The sequence below is a fragment of the Mustelus asterias genome, chromosome 12 (genome assembly GCF_964213995.1).
Source record: "Mustelus asterias chromosome 12, sMusAst1.hap1.1, whole genome shotgun sequence".
Lineage (NCBI taxonomy): Eukaryota > Metazoa > Chordata > Chondrichthyes > Carcharhiniformes > Triakidae > Mustelus > Mustelus asterias.
Window position 1 is genome coordinate 17817095 of NC_135812.1, and position 13550 is coordinate 17830644.

General features: G+C 39.4%; 1 protein-coding gene across 7 annotated transcripts in view; it reads right to left on the reverse strand.

Moving 5' to 3' along the window:
* Positions 1 to 2777: 2777 nt before the first annotated feature.
* git1 (G protein-coupled receptor kinase interacting ArfGAP 1) overlaps positions 2778 to 13550 on the reverse strand; it is a 194429-nt gene continuing 183656 nt past the window's right edge. For all 7 annotated transcript variants that reach the window (XM_078224851.1, XM_078224850.1, XM_078224852.1 and 4 more), the window contains 4 exons: positions 9555 to 9631; positions 7656 to 7829; positions 6019 to 6082; positions 2778 to 5073 (listed from right to left, as the gene is read on the reverse strand). In XM_078224851.1, coding sequence (XP_078080977.1) covers positions 4861 to 5073; positions 6019 to 6082; positions 7656 to 7829; positions 9555 to 9631 — 528 coding nt within the window. In that variant the 3' untranslated portion in view covers positions 2778 to 4860. The remainder of the gene's footprint in view (positions 5074 to 6018; positions 6083 to 7655; positions 7830 to 9554; positions 9632 to 13550) is intronic.

Below are 13550 nucleotides of genomic sequence, written 5' to 3' on the forward strand. Positions count from 1 at the left end.
AAGGTACTGATTTCTTTTATAATATATACAACTTGTTTTGGTAAATGTAAAATTAATATTTTTATTGGTGGTGTTCCAGTGCCTCAGAAACATGTGCTGCAACGTTACAAGTAGGAACTAATCTCCTCTTATCTTAAGACCATAAGACCATAAGACATAGGAGCGGAAGTAAGGCCATTCGGCCCATCGAGTCCACTCCACCATTCAATCATGGTTGATTTCAACTCCATTTACCCGCTCTCTCCCCATAGCCCTTAATTCCTCGAGAAATCAAGAATTTATCAATTTCTGTCTTGAAGACGCTCAACGTCTCGGCCTCCACAGCCCTCTGTGGCAATGAATTCCACAGACCCACCACTCTCTGGCTGAAGAAATTTCTCCTCATCTCTGTTCTAAAGTGACTCCCTTTTATTCTAAGGCTGTGCCCCCGCGTCCTAGTCTCCCCTGTTAATGGAAACAACTTCCCTACGTCCATCCTATCTAAGCCGTTCATTATCTTGTAAGTTTCTATCAGATCTCCCCTCAACCTCCTAAACTCCAATGAATATAATCCCACGATCCTCAGATGTTCATCGTATGTCAGGCCTACCATTCCTGGGATCATCCGTGTGAATCTCCGCTGGACCCGCTCCAGTGCCAGTATGTCCTTCCTGAGGTGTGGGGCCCAAAATTGCTCACAGTACTCCAAATGGGGCCTAACCAGTGCTTTATCTTCTTCCTACACTCGAGTGTAACCTCCAGAGATTATATGGAAATTTGATATGTTGGTATACAAGTGTTTTTTTATACCATTGCCAAGGTGAATACTGATTATACTTGTAATACATGGATGGATGGTTGACATTAATAACTTCAGATGTATTCTGATTTAACAATCACTGGCCTCATTTGAATATCTTTTACAGCAAATCAGCTATCACTGCATTGAGAAAATGTGTTAATTCTTCCAGGATTCAGATATTTCATTTTTTTAAAAAAAATATTTTAGTGTGTATAACTTATTTGATACATTCTTCATTTCCAGAGTACAGATATAAAATTTAATCTACTCTCTCTCTCTTCCACCCCACCCAAAGAAAATGTCAGTTGAGGAACGGTAGAAGGGAAGTCCAAGGCAATTATACAGTGAAGGAGCTCCGCTGATGTGGAGCGGAAACCTTGTATGGTATGTATAAGTTATCAGCTACTACCTGCACCCACAAATCATGTTACTGCTTTTAGCCCCCTTGTTTTACTCTCTATAGATTTACTTAGTTAACAGTTGCACGTCCCGGGTGACTTATCAATATTTAGATCTGCCTCAAATCCTTCCAAAACGTCAGCGAGTGTCTAAAATCACAACCTTCCTCAGCGAGATAAGGATAATGTTACATGAATTTAAATGTTACCTAAATGTTGTACAGTTAAATATGTGAACGAGGGAACAATTTTGTTTATCCCTGCAGGCAGGGGGCAAAGAAACATGTGCATGACATAATTGAACAGAAAATATATTTAACCCATCTTCCGAGCCACTTTGACTTTGTTAGTTAAGAGTTTTTTTTAAAAAAGAGACTACAAACGCATCTCCTTCAGTCCCAGTCTGACTTATTTGTACTGCATCATCTTTGTCTGGTTGTCAAACTTTTGCTCCGGAAATATGCATGCAATACTGACAAACTTACTGCTTGCTTGGTGTCCCTGTTCAACACAGAACAAGGGACATATAAATCCATGCTATTCAGAATGCATCTAATTTAATCCCATCTTTTGAGGTTATGACAGTGAAGATTTTTGGACCTCTTCTGAAATGCATTCGTGACCGAGGAAGGTGTAATTTTTTCAACAGTGGATGCACTAAAATGTGAGATGACAAATTACATAGGAAATTAGTTTCTTCCACTGCTGTTAACTGCCCATTTGATAACTTGATAGTTATTTTGTACCCAAGTATATTAAAAAAAAACTGCAGAGTTAAGGCATTCCAAACAGAAATAGTCTAGGAGAAAATCGAAAGTTTAAATGAAATGTTCATTCAAAATTTCACCATTTCATGACTTCTGTTGTAAACAAGACTTGATACTGAAAGAACCAAACAAGGCAATGCTGTACACAATGTGCCAGCTGTCCACTGAGTTTTAGCATTGCAAACTAAAGTCATAGAATCCTGACAGTGCAGAGGGAGGCCATTCAGCCCATCGGGCCTGCACTGACAACAATCTCACCCAGGCCCAATCCCCATAACCCCACGTATTTACCCGGCTAATCCCCCTGACATTAAGGGTCAATTTAGCATGGCCGATCAACCTAACCTGCACAGCTTCGGAGTGTGGGAGGAAACTGGAGGAAACCTACGCAGACATGGGGAGAACGTGCAAACTCCACACAATCACCCAAGGCCGGAAATGAACCCGGGTCCCTGGCGCTGTGAGGCAGTAGTGCCAACCACTGTGCCACCCAAGAGTCGGAACTGGGCAATGAGAAGCAATCACAAGTGATCACATTTCATCTTTTCTCTGGCTATCTGCACATTTCCCAACAGCAGCTTTCACATCAAAGCGACAAAAGGTTGTTGCACCAAGTTAAACCTTGCCATTTACCTTCCTTAAATATTTTGAGCCATCCTTTATAAATGCCCCGAGCCAATCTAAATATGAATGTATCGTGTGAAATTAACAAGTCATTGAGTATCGAGAAATAAAGTGTAATTCCTTCTGACTTCACAGTACGCCTGCCCACATTGCCCCTGCAACAGCTTCTTCAGAATTTTATATTTTTCTCATTGAACCAATGTTATTGTAGTGTTCTTTAATGTTTCACTGAATTAATGCAAAAACAATAAACACATTTTACAAGGTCAGTACGTCTTTTAGTACTTTGATGAGTACTTTATCAAATGAAGAACAAGTAAAAAGATTCACAAAGGTTCATTCGACAAATTACTTTGCCTTTTACACTCGGCACAAGCGGAATTCAGCAACTGAATCTGCCCAGTGCCAATGTAGTGGTTTTGGTTACTCCAGTTACATCATTAACTAGTAAGATTAGAGTGATAAAAAGTCCTTTTGTTTAACATTATTAAACTATGCACATTTACTTTTTTTATATATACAAAACAGCACCCCAATACTGTATACCCGGGACTTCAATTAAGGCTGGAAAAAAATAAAAAAAAGCTGTGCAAGTGTGCATACCTCATACTACAGAAGAATCTCATTCATCCAAGTTTCTTCCAATCTGTGGACAGCAAAGTCCTCCCTATTTATCATTCCCTTCTCATCAAATAAGTTTTCCAGCATTTGAAAAAAGCTGCATCCAAATCTGATTTCCGTCTGCCTATAACTGCAGAGAGCCATCATCATCAACACTTTCTCTTCAAATAGGATATTTGTTCAGCTCACAAAATAAACATCGCAACTTTAACTACATTGTACTTAGAATGTTCTTACTGATAATTTTTCCACTACCTATCATGTCTGTGGCTCATGAATACATGGCAAGCGAATAGTTAACATCAGGGTGCTGAAATCATTAGGTTGTATCAGTTCACCAGCCCGCATTGCCCCAAAACTTCCAGCGCAAGGCAAATGCTGGGGACGCTGCTTTTTCCGTGTACAATGTTTCTGGAAGCAAATATATGGCGAATTAATTTTCGTAGATAAAACGAAACAGTGGATCATTATTCTTATTCCAAGAGTGAGAACAAGTATCACGTAAATCAAGTCGTGTATAGTAAAGGCCAATCTTCTCTATCCACGACAATCAACTTCAGCAGGCTGAAACAATAAGAATGTGGCAAACTGAAAATGCCCCCACATTCTCCGCCCAAAGTAATACGAAGTCATGTGAAGGGGAATTTACTGCACCCATCAGTTACTGTAGTGTGGCCCAAGATAATATTGATATCCGTTGGGTGTTGGAGGACAGTGTTCAAACTTTTAAACCATGGAACATCCAATACAGGGTAAAACAGCATTTTGAGCCATTGCACAGTAATTACTGTACTTTAATAAACCATCAATGAACTCACACTTTGACGCAGATTCGTGATCCTTGGGCTGCTCAATGTGAAAAATAGTGCCACTACTAAAGCAAAGCGTGAAGACTATATTATTATGGGATACAACTGTTTAACACGATTCAACTGTTATAAGGCACACAATGCACATAGATGCAATGGTACTGATGGTTGCCAGTTACAGTCACAGGTTCACAGTATTCTATACAAAAAAGGCACCCCACTACTTGTATTTTTTCTAATGGTTTTTAGAACATCTATTGTCCTTCAGCCTCAGGTGATGGCAAAATGGATTGGTGAGTAACTCATTGATAATTCATATTAAACTTTAGGTGGTCTCGTACAAGAACTCTCAGCAACTTTCAAGGTGTGGCTTTACTTGCAGTCCATTTTCATTTAACAGTTACTGGATACATGAAGCTTTTGTTGCACTGAACTTTTACATCATAGTGTTCACCAATAATGGTACGTTCGTAAAACAACTTATTCGTAGAAGAGTCAAGAATTCCAGTGTAACATAAACCGATGGTCGAGAAAGTAAATATTCACATCTTGCCAAAACGTTAAAAGTCGAAGATTGTTGGCTATCACCGCATTGTGACTGTGTGTTTTGGCCGTGTCATTATATAGTGGTAGCAATTCCGATTAACTATGACTGGTGAGTCCTACCACAAAATTGGAAGTTTAAACTTCCCAGGAGCTTTCATCTATTGTGAAAGCTAACACAATCTATTGCAGAAAAAAAAAATCCACAGTACTTGAATCAGAATATGTACAGGGATTTCAGTTTGTTTTCGAAGAAAGATGCATGTTTTTAATCTCCCAAGCGTACTCCAAAAGAGGAATGTGAATGAAGTGCTTTATCATTGTTTTTTCTCACGAGTTGTTATGGTAACCAGTTGCTTCGCTGCCTTGGCAATGTCATAGGCACATTGGATGACTTGCTGTGTGAGCAACTGAATGTCAACAGGTGCACCTGGCTCCGGTGGAATCGTTTTCCTGCACTCGCACTGCAGTCGGAAGGCACTCGCGTTTAGCAATCTCAATGAGCACCGAACTGTGTCCAGGGCAGGCTTCTGATCATTTAAAAAAAACATACGCAAGTTAGAAACCTCTTTTTTAAAAAAAGTGCAACACTAACAGTTGCTTCACTGCTACAGGTTTACAAACCTAAACGTTCTTCACTGAGCCAGAACAAATTACTTTGCTTTTACACTTATGCAGGCTGAATTCAGCTACTGAATTCGCCAGCACCGTCATGTAGCAATTTTGATTAATGAGTTAAATTCGAAAATTACAGACTGATAAAAAGTCGTTGCATTTAACATTGTTAAATGACATTGACTAGTTTTTGCAACACGTCTGCTGCACTCAGCTCCACATTCAGATAAGTTACCTACCTTCACCACTGGCAGGCAATCCAGAGGCTTAGAGTCCTCGAGTGCAGCGAGTGACAGTGCTGGCTGCCTCAGGGCAAACCAATCTTGGAGAGGCATTTAGCCTCTTTATTTGCATACATTATATGAGAGAGACACTAATGTATGCGCGAGTGAAAAAACAACTCTTGTTTATCTTTACCTAATTTGATGGGCAACACTTCTGTTCAGAAATGTGCGCCTGTTTCCTCCCTGCCACATTGGCACTTTAATCGTGACCTTCGTACCACTCCCTCACCCCTCCGGCAATCTCCTATTTATTCTGCATCCACCCCTGGCTGCCCTTCTTACTGAACAATGAGTCTGTCAATTTGACTGGCTGTTGGGTGAGGAACTGGTTGAAAAAATTAAGTCATCCTGCAGTTAATTCCAGCATTGTCCAGGACATCCATTCTTTTGGATTTCTAGAAACCCACCCCCCACTTTCTGCTGCCCCATCTCTTCACCGCTGAGTAAATAATAGTTAATATCCCTAATTAAAGCCAAAATCTGATCCATCCTGTACCAACTTACCAAGAGGACCAGAATCACACCTACGAATTGGTTAACTCTTTCTAAATCAGGTATATTCTAATGAAACCTTACCTTTGGAAAGAGAGAAGCCATTTCGGTGACTGCAGAGTGTATCTTTTCAGAACACGGCACAAAACTGTAAATGAAATAGACAGATTAGGATTCATTCATTGACGTACAATTAGAATCGTAACATACCATATATCTTAAATACTTTTACATTTCTACCATTGCAACAGGACAGTGGATTCAAAGTGATTAGAATCAGGAAAACAAAACATTATATAGAGGACAGAACAAAAAGGAAAATTTGGAGGGGCTGAGGAAAACAAAAGCAATATTTAAGACAAGAATTTTGAGATAGTTTTTAAAAACAGACACAAAAGCAGCAAGGCAGAGGGAACTACAAAGGCAGTTTCAGCTGCAGTAGCCCAGTGATTGAATAAATATTAACCAACAACTGAAGGGAGTGGGTGTCAAGAAGACAATCTGTGCTAGGTAAGCAAGGAAGATGGAGAGCAACCAAGGTAGAATGGGGCAAGTTTAGGCTGTGGTGGGATGCTAAGAATTTGAACTTGCTGGAGTAAGAAAAACCGGTTGGCTTTGAAGAGGATTGGGGAGTGATGGGAATTTTGCAGTGTTTTAATGGAGATGAACCTTATTGAAGATAGGGCTGGAAGGCCAGCTAGAAAGAGATGAGAAAAGTCAAACATCAAGGTGATGATGGATGTAGAGATGGGCAATGTTGAAGTGGAAGAAAACCATTAAGACAGCAGGTCTGGAAGGGCAAGGAAGCCCGGGATTGAATAACATATTGAAGTCCCCTGATCCAACCTTAAGTGTAGCCAAGGAGGTTATAGAGATCAAGGTCAAAGACATAAAGGTGTTGATGGCAGCCAAAAAGGATTGCTTGAGGTACGGCAATACCGAACTAGAATAAAGTTTGACTCATCCACTCTTGACAATGGACAGATGGTCAAAGAGTTTAGCGATTGTCTTTGAATTAGTGAAGGAGGTACAGAGCTGTGGAGCTGGATATTTCCAGGACATATGGAAGCTAAATCCACTATTCCTGATACTTTTACTATTAACTTAGGATGTAGACTTCGAATGAGGATGGGATTGACAATGAACATTGAGAGTTTACACTGCAAGCTGAGAAACCATTAGAGGGAATGAGGAAGTTGCCTTGTGTTGGATATGAGCACAAACAGATAAAAATAGTGTCATTGAGGCAGTGACAGAGATACTGGGAGAGAACGGGATAAAAAACAAGGCAGCAGGGAGTTTGCAAGGGTTTGAGAGAGACAGAAACTCAAATAGATATTTGAGTTCGACCAATATGGTCAGTGCTGCATTTGTTGCAGAATCCAGATTTCAGAGTCTTGACTTAGAATCGGTGAGGCATCATTAGTTGCAGTTTGATGGTTGTTTACTATTGTATAATTACAATTAACAGGAAGAGTGAGGTTTAAAGCCACTGAAACACTGCTAAATGTGTTTTCACATGCCATGTAAAGAATTAATAAATAGATGCCCTAGAAACTCTTATAAAATGTCTGGTAGCCAGTATAGCCAATAAGAGCCTTTTTGGGTATAATCTTTAATAATTTGAAACTCACTGGGGTTACTCAACCTATAGCATGTGACACTACCTTTAGCGATTTCCATACTAACGTGACGCTACCTTTAGCGATTTCCATACTAACCTTTCATGCTTACACTCCTGTGCAGCTCGCAGAAGCTCCTGGATGTTTTTAGTGACCTGTTCCGTTTTAAGGATTACATCCTCTGTACTGGGAAGGCTTGGATCCAGCTCACCCTCATGCTCGTCGTACTCCAGGTGGAAGTCATCATCCCTTCCCATCCTCCCATCAGCGATACTATTAAAGGGAAAACAAGAGTGAACACAAACACAATATAGCAGAATAGCAACCGAAATGATGCCCACAGTGAGAGTTTTCAGCACAGTATCACGTGCATATAGAAATCAGATGCCTGAGAGTGTGTTACAAAGGCTGTAACCAGATTGACGGTTCAGATCATACCATAAATGGTAATGAATCACCTGAACCCCAAAAGGCCTAGGCTATAGCATTTAATAGGTGGTGGCTGCAAGCTGTTGGGTGAGCGAGTACATACATGAGCAAGTGTCAATGACCAGAGACTTCTGGATACCTCAGATTAAATTTCAGGAGGCTGCAAAGGTGTGAAGGAATTCATCTTGCACTGGCAAATTTATACTTGCCTTCATCAGTCAGGAACTGGTCGATGCTAGAATTTCCAGAAAATAATCAATTACTTTTCATTCTTATAATTATTTCTACCAAGAAGTCTTGTAGTTCAACACAAAAGCAGCATCGTCACTGCGTAATGCAATTTATGACACTTCGGGTTTGCATGACTAGCTTGGTGGCAATTATGGCTACCTGTTCAAAAACAAACATTTCAATAATATGAAGACCGTCAAAAGGTCTCAGACTGTATCAAGGCCCAATTGGGTACAGTCCGAGTTGCCCGAGTCCAACTCTGTAAATAAAACATCACTGCGTTGTACCTGTGTTGGATATGCAGATTGGATCATTTCAACAGTCTGCAGAGGATTTTGGTAACAATATTATAAAAATCAGGACTCCCCAGTAGGAAATAAATGCATCAAGTGACGTTTCAATGAACTATAAAAATCAGGTTCAAACATGTTTTGGTTGCTGTAGCTAACAGCCATGGGAACGCTACAACTATCCTTGGTGTCTCTGTTCTTTGAGGAAAGTAACGGAGAGAAAAGCCTAGATGAAAAAAAATACAGCCAGTTCCTGGTTGCTGTCAAATGACTTTTGCTTGACTGTGCGCCTGGATATCTAGACTATGATGCTTTCCACAGTCAACCTGGCAATGCTCACATATGAAAAAAGGCTCTTTTGAAGAGGTACATTTTATTTTTATTTGTTCATAGAACATGGGTGTCACAGGCAAGGTTAACTTTTATTGCCCATCACTATTCACCCTCAAGGTGGTGGTGATGAGTTGCCTTCTTAAAACGCTGCATCACGTGGTGCGGGTATGCCCACAGTGCTGTCACGGGTTCCCTCCTCTGGCAATAATGGAACAATATAATTGCACAAATCATTATCTTCAGTAAAGAGAGGAAAATTGGAGAGATTGTTTCACAAAAATAAAAAAAATAATTTCAGAACTTTTAGGTACATAACGGTTTTGATAATTTGAGAGAAACCAAAAATGCTATTGCTATTTTCACAATAATACAAGGCAGAACTGCAAAACTGGTTTCCACTCTATTGCTTCAGTGATGTTCTGTTTTGCAGAATTAAACACATATTTCCCTCGATATTTTAAAAACTACACTGTTATTAAGAACATAAAGGCAAAAACAGATAATTGTTAAAACAGAAACAACTAGCACATCTCCATTAACAATTCAAGGATATAGCATGAGGTCTATTCTATGGAAGGAACAACAGGGAAACAATCTCCAAAATCCAATTAAGAAAATAATTCAGGAATGTACATTCTGCAGGAATTCTGCCCATGCTGAGTTCCATTAAACGCAATCAACAAAACATTACAATCTCCAATCAGCTTCTACTCACCCCAGTGGCAGCTCGTTGGTCTGGGTATTGTCATAATCACTGTCTGTTCCACTGCCACGTTTGTCCAGTTTGGACACCTGTAAGTGGAAATAAAACGTGAGTTTGCAGTATAGTGTACTGATGCATAGGTTTTATTGTTAGAGCAACCGTTCATTAGTAATTATTTCAAGAAAATTTACAGGCAGTTAAGTAGGAGAGGTTACCCCAATTTCCGATGATAAACATGAAAGCAACTCTGAGAATAGCTATGCCAGATCAAGTCTGTCAGTGATCAAATTTCATACCCAGGTTTCATAATTCTGCATTTTGGTTATGAATGAGTTGAGGGCCAAACAGTTTTAGTTTGCTCAAGATAAAAGCAGTTAATATTATTTAAGCGTTCCATGAAGGGCAGAATGATTGGATTCAATAGTCCTGATTTCCTTCCACATAAACAGGGTCAGTACTCTTTCCCCCTGCCCCCCCCCCCCCCCCCCCTCCCCCCTATTGGGACAATAGACACCCTAACACTGTTTCAGGCCTTACTTTTGAGTGTAGAAATTATAGAATTTGATGAGGTGCAAACCCTAAATTGAATATTGTTCATTTGATTCCTCGGAATAGGGAGGCTTCTGTTCCTTTCATGCTAATCCCATTAAACGCCCAATCATGCAACTTCCTTTCTGGGCCTCCATTTTAGCCAATATCATAAATAGTCACCCCATTGCCTCAAGCATGGTTCTTCTGCCTTTCAATACAGTCACTATTCCCTCAACAGTGGTTAGCACTGCTGCCTCACAGTGCCAATTGAACCCGAGTTCAATTCCGGCCTCAGGTCACCATCTGTGTGGAGTTTGCACATTCTCCCCATGTCTGTGTGGGTTTCCTCCCACAGTCCAAAGATGTGCGGGTTAGGTTGATTGGCCATGCTAAATTAACCCTAGTTTCAGGGGTGTTGGTAGGCTAAATATGAGGGGTCACGGGAATAGAGTCTGGGTGGGATAGTGTTCAGTGCAGACTATATGGGCCGAATGGCCTCCTTCTGCACTGTAGGGATTCTATTCTGTGATTCTAAAAAACCCACGATGCCTTTATCCTTACTACTTATTGCCGTCTCCAACATCCCTTTCCTTAAATCTCAATTAAAATTAGATGGTTGAAGAACACAAGCCAATTACAGAACTGTAATAACTCAATACAGTGTTGGTATACTTAGATGGAGTTCCATTGTAAATAGCCAGAATAAAAATGACAAACCAATTATTCACCAAGCCCCTGGCTCAGTAGATTTGAATCCTTTCAAGGACTGTTTAAAGACTCTTTACACATTAAAAATACTTAGATCATTTTATACTTAAATGAACTCAATTTTTTCACATGGGATCAAGAGTAGGAACAGCAGATTCCTATACTTATCTTGGAACAACATTTTCAAATGCCCAGTTGGAGAATTCCTTAAATTACATTCTCAAAGTTAATTTCATCTTAATGAAACCAAGAACTGTACAAAAAAGAAAAGGTAAAACATAAGGTTTCGCTGAATTGGATACCAGGTTCACATTTAATAGCAAAATTTGTAAAATCTAATGGAAAATTTTCCAAAAGATTTGCAGGAAAGCCATAATCTGCAGATTCAATATTAAAATCAAAATCTCAGAGGTACAGAGAGATTGACGTACGAAGTCGAAGGAATGTAACTCCAAGACAAACCTCAAGATTCCTACTGCAACACCAGTTTGAATCAATGAGACCACTACTTAAAGTAATGAGCACACAATACAGGGCATTCGGCTAGAACACAAGCTGGTGGGTGCACAGATTGGATGGGGGTGGAGAGGGGGCTTGAGGCCCGAGGTTTTAAAAATTCTCCCCCCCCCTGTCAATATTATACTTTCAAAATGGAAAGCTAAGTTCCAATTATTTCTTCTTTTAAACAAGGAATTAAAATGCTGTGGAAGTGCAAATCTGCCAGCTGCATTACTAACATGTCCTGGGATCCTTTAAAGGACGGTGTGCATCTGACCAACCAGAGGGTTTACAAATTTTGCTCTGCAAACCTGGACTATATATGATTTCAGAACATCCAACTCTTAATTGCTTTTTTGGATGGTTGTTTCAATTCGCAACAGCTCTGACACCATAAAAATATACATTAAATTCACTGGTTAACAAAATAACAAAGATGCCTCTAAAAGCCCAAGACTCTTTGAACCTTTTGAATGTTCTGAATCACAAGCTTTACAATTAGATCTTAACTGGCATACACGTCGAAGTACAGTTTAAATATTTTAAACTTCTTGACATTCCCTTGTCCCTGCACCCAAAGAGTCAGCAGTTTTGGGGTTAACAGAAAAGGAAAAGTAATAAAAGTGCATGCATTCTTGGGAAGAGATTAACCTTTTTCCGTTAATACCTACATTACGGCAGATGGTTCCAATATATCTCAGTTTTCCTGTTTCAACAGCATCTTTCTAATGCTGCAGAACTAGCTGATTGCAGGTTTTGAACATTTTTCTTTTTTCCTCATTCCTGAATTTCCCATACAACAGGATTTTAAGCAAAACATTTTCACATGTATATGCGAGAACTGGACATACTAATCAAGTATTGAATTTTAAATGGAAGATCAAGTCCTCCCTTCACCACTGTAGTTTCATAATGCAAAACCAGACTGGTCCCAAGTAACAACTTTCAAGTCCTTAATGTGCTATGACTGTACTAGTTATCTTCATATCTAAGATGGAAAGAGCCATACACAATAATGTTAGGGGGCGTGGGGCATTGGAGGAGGAGGAAGGGGCAAAGTTCCACATTCTTAAGCTAACCTGCTTTCAAGCAATGCATTTGAAATGGACATGTCTACAATTAAATGGGCAGTTGTTACACAGAAACCTATAAACTTCACCAAAGCTTAAGATTTGTTGAAATTTGACTTTTGATGGCATCAATGGAAGGCACAATACCTAGATGCTGCCTCTGTAACACTGGTTTTGTACTTTCCTTCCAAAAATGAGGAAAGTGGGAGAATCAAGTGCACATGATACACCCATAGAACTGCATAATGCAGTTTCACACAAAAGGGAGATGAATTAGAATAATTTCTCAAATATTTCTGTCAGATGGCTTTCAAGAACACTATCAAATTATTTTTTTCCTATAGCTATTCAAAAATAACTTTCTTTTAAACGTAATTTTGCCAGCTTCCTGCAAGAGCAAATTTGCTCCCATAACTGTATCGCTCAGTACATGACATTTATTTTATGCAAATTGTAAGACTTCATTAAAATAATTAGAGATTCGTGAATACATCGATTGATTACGCAAACTATATGTACACACAAAGTTAATACTTGCACTTCTTTGGAAGGGATACAGTTGTCTAAGAATGCCATGAATTCAAGTACAAACTTGAAAATAAAAACAAGATCTGAACTGGACTCTATCCAGATTTCAAATCAAATGCTGGAAACACTCAGCAGGTCTGGTAGCATCTGTGAAGGGGAAAAAATTCAAGTTTCAGGTTGACTACCATTCCAGAGTTCTGAAGCAGGTCATTGACCTGAAACATTAACTCCATTTCTCTCTCCACAGATGCTACCAGTCCCAATGCGCAGTTGCAGCATTTTCTGTTTTTCATCCAGATTTCCAGCATCTGCAGTATTTTGCTCTCCTGTTCAGATTTCCTTTGTTACCCTCACCTATAACCTAAAAGAATAAAGGACAAGGAATTTCTAACACCAAACTGTAACTAAATCTCGATTCAAGGAAACCTTGCAAGGATTTACTACGATCAACATGAACGGTGAGATCTCAGAATCATCTGCCATTATGCATGATGCCTTCTTCATGCAGTTTACTAAAATTATAAAAATATCCTTTTATTTTACACGAACAATATCAGCGTCTTTGATTGTAATATTCTCAATCAAAAAAGCAATCTTGACTAAACGCTAAGAATTTAACCCTTTGAGGACTACAGTAGCAGTCGACTGTTGCATTTCAAGGTTGCAATTCTTT